The sequence below is a fragment of the Saccostrea cucullata genome, unplaced genomic scaffold, assembly GCF_032062105.1.
Source record: "Saccostrea cucullata isolate Sc308-1 unplaced genomic scaffold, CSIRO_AGI_Scuc_v1 ctg3538, whole genome shotgun sequence".
Classification (NCBI taxonomy): domain Eukaryota; kingdom Metazoa; phylum Mollusca; class Bivalvia; order Ostreida; family Ostreidae; genus Saccostrea; species Saccostrea cuccullata.
The window spans coordinates 11,100-14,558 of NW_026918140.1; the positions used below are offsets into that span (position 1 = coordinate 11,100).

At 30.0% G+C, this 3,459-nt stretch overlaps 1 protein-coding gene across 1 annotated transcript; it reads left to right on the top strand.

Annotated features, from left to right (window-relative positions):
- Window positions 1-219: 219 nt before the first annotated feature.
- On the top strand, window positions 220-2,818 carry LOC134255854 (uncharacterized). The gene is made up of 3 exons (XM_062738463.1): window positions 220-539; window positions 1,013-1,231; window positions 2,384-2,818. Exons 1-3 carry the CDS (start codon window positions 302-304, stop codon window positions 2,632-2,634), a joined length of 708 nt encoding a protein of 235 aa, XP_062594447.1. The 5' UTR covers window positions 220-301; the 3' UTR covers window positions 2,635-2,818.
- Window positions 2,819-3,459: the final 641 nt, after the last annotated feature.

Consider the following 3,459-nt stretch of genomic DNA (forward strand, 5'->3'; position numbering starts at 1 on the left):
GAATGCTGACTTTTTCATGACTATATTTTCCTTCTTGTACAATGAGATAATTCCTAATTAACCACTGCAATAAATAATGAGTCTTAAACCACAAACTTATAGGTTACCAGTTGTAGGTGTGAAGTTCTGAAGCATGATGTGTGTAGGCACGTCCAGGTACAATAAATACAAACAGACAAATAGTGGTATCTCAAAATGATGGAGGAGTTCATTGAATAGAATTCACAGATAATCATCAAAACCTTTTTTTCTTAATATGTTAAATATTTACGTCCGTTTTCAGTATTAACAGTGAAAAAACATGGAGAGACTTGGCGCTGTATTTTATTTTTTAATGTTATTTATCAAAATCGTTTGTTCACATCCAATGTGCAACAGAAGATCATTACTAAAGAAATCCTTTTTCTCTCATCGTGAAGATTGTTCAATGTACTATGTTTGTTTAAATAGAAGGATATTTTTGATGAAGTGTGATGATGATGAAGTTTTTAATGTTGAGTCAGAGACTTGTGTTCCAAGAGGATCAGAGTTAGATTCCTGTAAGTAAATTAATATGTCGTTTATTTTGATGCTTGTCTTTTTTCCTTTCTATACTTATTAACCATGTATACAAATCTTAGCACAGAAATGTTGTAATTAGTGATTTATATTAAAGAGGCTGGGGATTGTGGCCATTTTTAGACTATATTGATCTGCTTTAGAAGAGGAGTTCCATATGAAGATATAGAAAATAATCAAATTTTAAAACTTAAATGTTTGAAATTTTTCTTTGCCACATGATAGTTGACAGCTTAAGATACCGTATATATAAAATAAGTTTAATCTGGTGGTTAATTTGTTTTTCATTTACTGACTCCCCAGCCTCATTAAGTCTAAAATAGGAGCTGACACTTTGTTGAATATGGTTTTCTGTTTAAAAATCATTAAAAAAAATCCAAGCTTTACTTCAAATTCTGTTTTATTAATGGTTTAAGCACTAGATTTCAAAGTAGTCTTAATCTTGTTTTGGCAGGTTCTCGGAAAGTAGATACAAACGACTGCGCAGCACATAATGTTGGATTTCTTCCTCATATGACGAGCTGTGCAAAATATTTGGACTGTTCTTCCAAGTTACGTGGAAATCCCAGAATTCGTGAATGTCCATATCCACATCTTTTTGATTCCGTCACGAAGAAGTGTCGATATTTTAAAGAAGTTGACTGCGGGGATAGACATGAGCCAAAAAATCCATGTATGTTAAATATTAATTAGATATATGAAATTAAATATGAATTAAATTGTATCACGAGTTTATCACCTTTTCAACTGTTGCTTTTAATGCTGTGCTGTACGATAAAATTACATTACATTAATTTGTTATTTCAAAGATTTTTTTGAGAATATATTTTGGATAAGTACTCATATGTAGTGTTACTCGAAATCACAGAAAAATAGGGGTCAGTGTGCATCTTACTGACCAATAATACAATTAAGTTGACCTTTTTGCACTTAAAATTTAAATCTGGTTAAATACCGGGTGCTTTAACTTTATCATATTTTATCAGATGTAACCATGGCTATAAAGATATTATTATTTTATGTAAAATATTTTGAATAATATTTATTATCAAACAAATTTTGCTAATTAATGCGCCAAAATTATTGTGTGACATATTTGCACTAAAAAGTATAAATTTGGGGTTTTAAATAAAAATCTAATTAGGCCATAAGGCATTTTCTTATATAAAACTTTTTACGAATTTAATGCTGATCAGTCACAAGTATCGAGTAGTTTAAAACTGAAAGAAAAAGTTTGGGTCAGTGATGTTAATTTTGAAATATTGGTCAAAATATATGATTTTCAGGCGAAAAATGGTGTAATTTTTTTTTACTTCTTTAACATATCATCATTTTTTGGCACAGTTTGTTGAGGAAGGTGTAAAACTTGTTCTTAAAATATGAATTAAGACCTATATCAAATATTCCCAGCAATATCATAACGGAAAATATTCTCTGAGTAAACATAATTATGTGAGGCTAAAGTTCCAAGATATTAAATTTGATAAATGTGCAGATTGTAGAATTTTCTTCTAAATATCCTTTCACCACAAGAAAAAGTCCCTCAGAAATCTTGCATCTTTGTGGTTTTTGAACAGTCTTTTTTTCATTGAATGTTAAACAATTTACATTGTTGAATTGAAATATGCTATTAAAATTGAATTCTATTAATTTTGAAGTAAGAGTTTCTGCTTGAACTTTTCTAAAAAGTTGACGAGTGACATACCTAAATACAAACTAACTTAGCTGGAAAACCTGCTGCAATATAGATCAAATTCTTTTATTCGTTAGTCTTTGTAAATTGTACTTTGATTCATACATTATCCTATTTTCTTTTATTTTTTAGGTGACTACGACGTGTATACTTGTAATGGTGATATGTGTGTCCCCTGTCGCTCTCGTTACCCTAGCTGTGTAGATTTACCTGACGGCCTGAACCCCTGGAGGGGGCGGGAGTGGACACCACATTTTTTACTGTGTACCGGTGAAAGAGTTCTTTTCCATGGACTGTGTTCAAATTCACAAATTTTTCATCCAAGACAATTAAAATGCATGAATCCAAAAACAAATACAACAAATCGAAATCCAGAAGCATGAAATATGCTACAAATTTAATATTTATTTATAACAATTCATCTTTTTTTCAAATGATCATCTTATTTTATACATGTTTGTATATATTTGTTTTAATTATTCGTTATTGACTTATCTCTCTTTTATTTTCCCACTATTAAAAACGATTTGTTTTACAGAATTATCGACATTTAATTCTTGTTTCAAACTCATTAAATGTTGTTAACAATGAATAAAGTTTGTAAAACGAGACAAATCTTAATTGTTTACATCATAAATGTACATGTACATGTATTGTTTATTATTATTTCGTAGAATTTTTGCAGAAATTTAAAACCGTTTTTTTCGACTTAAATTTTTTTTTTTATCATAAAATCATTAGGGTGACAGAAATGCGATCACCTAAAAATGTTTTAATAAGTTTATTATGCAGAAGAGTTTTTTCTCTCCAAACACCAGACCTATCACAAGCATTTATGTCCGCTGTTCAATCCACTTAACTGAATTGGATAAATATTATAAGAGGTGGAAAGTGGTTGGTCCAACCTGTTCTAGAAAGGTTGACCAATCACATCCCACGTTAAGTTTGGATTCAATGTGCATTGAATTTAGTTGAAGACTTCAACTATATCACCTTGTGTGAATGGATATCGGATTTACAAAACACAACTTAAACGAAAGTGATAACGTAAATCAAATATAGTACACGTATGTTACTGGCTCCTGTGGTTAAGTTTTTTAAATGAATTTTTAATCACATGTTATGCCAATATTCATTTTCATATATTATTTTTAGCGCACCCGAGTTGAAATCAGAAGTGAACTTTTCTGATCACACTTTGCCTGAAG

Excerpts from the sequence above, each read along its gene's own strand:
- LOC134255854 (XM_062738463.1), top strand. The coding sequence starts at position 302 with ATGGAGAGACTTGGCGCTGTATTTTATTTTTTAATGTTATTTATCAAA. Across the intron at positions 540-1,012 it reads AGGATCAGAGTTAGATTCCT|GTTCTCGGAAAGTAGATACA; the intron begins GTAAGTAAATTA and ends TTGTTTTGGCAG. Across the intron at positions 1,232-2,383 it reads ACATGAGCCAAAAAATCCAT|GTGACTACGACGTGTATACT; the intron begins GTATGTTAAATA and ends TTTATTTTTTAG.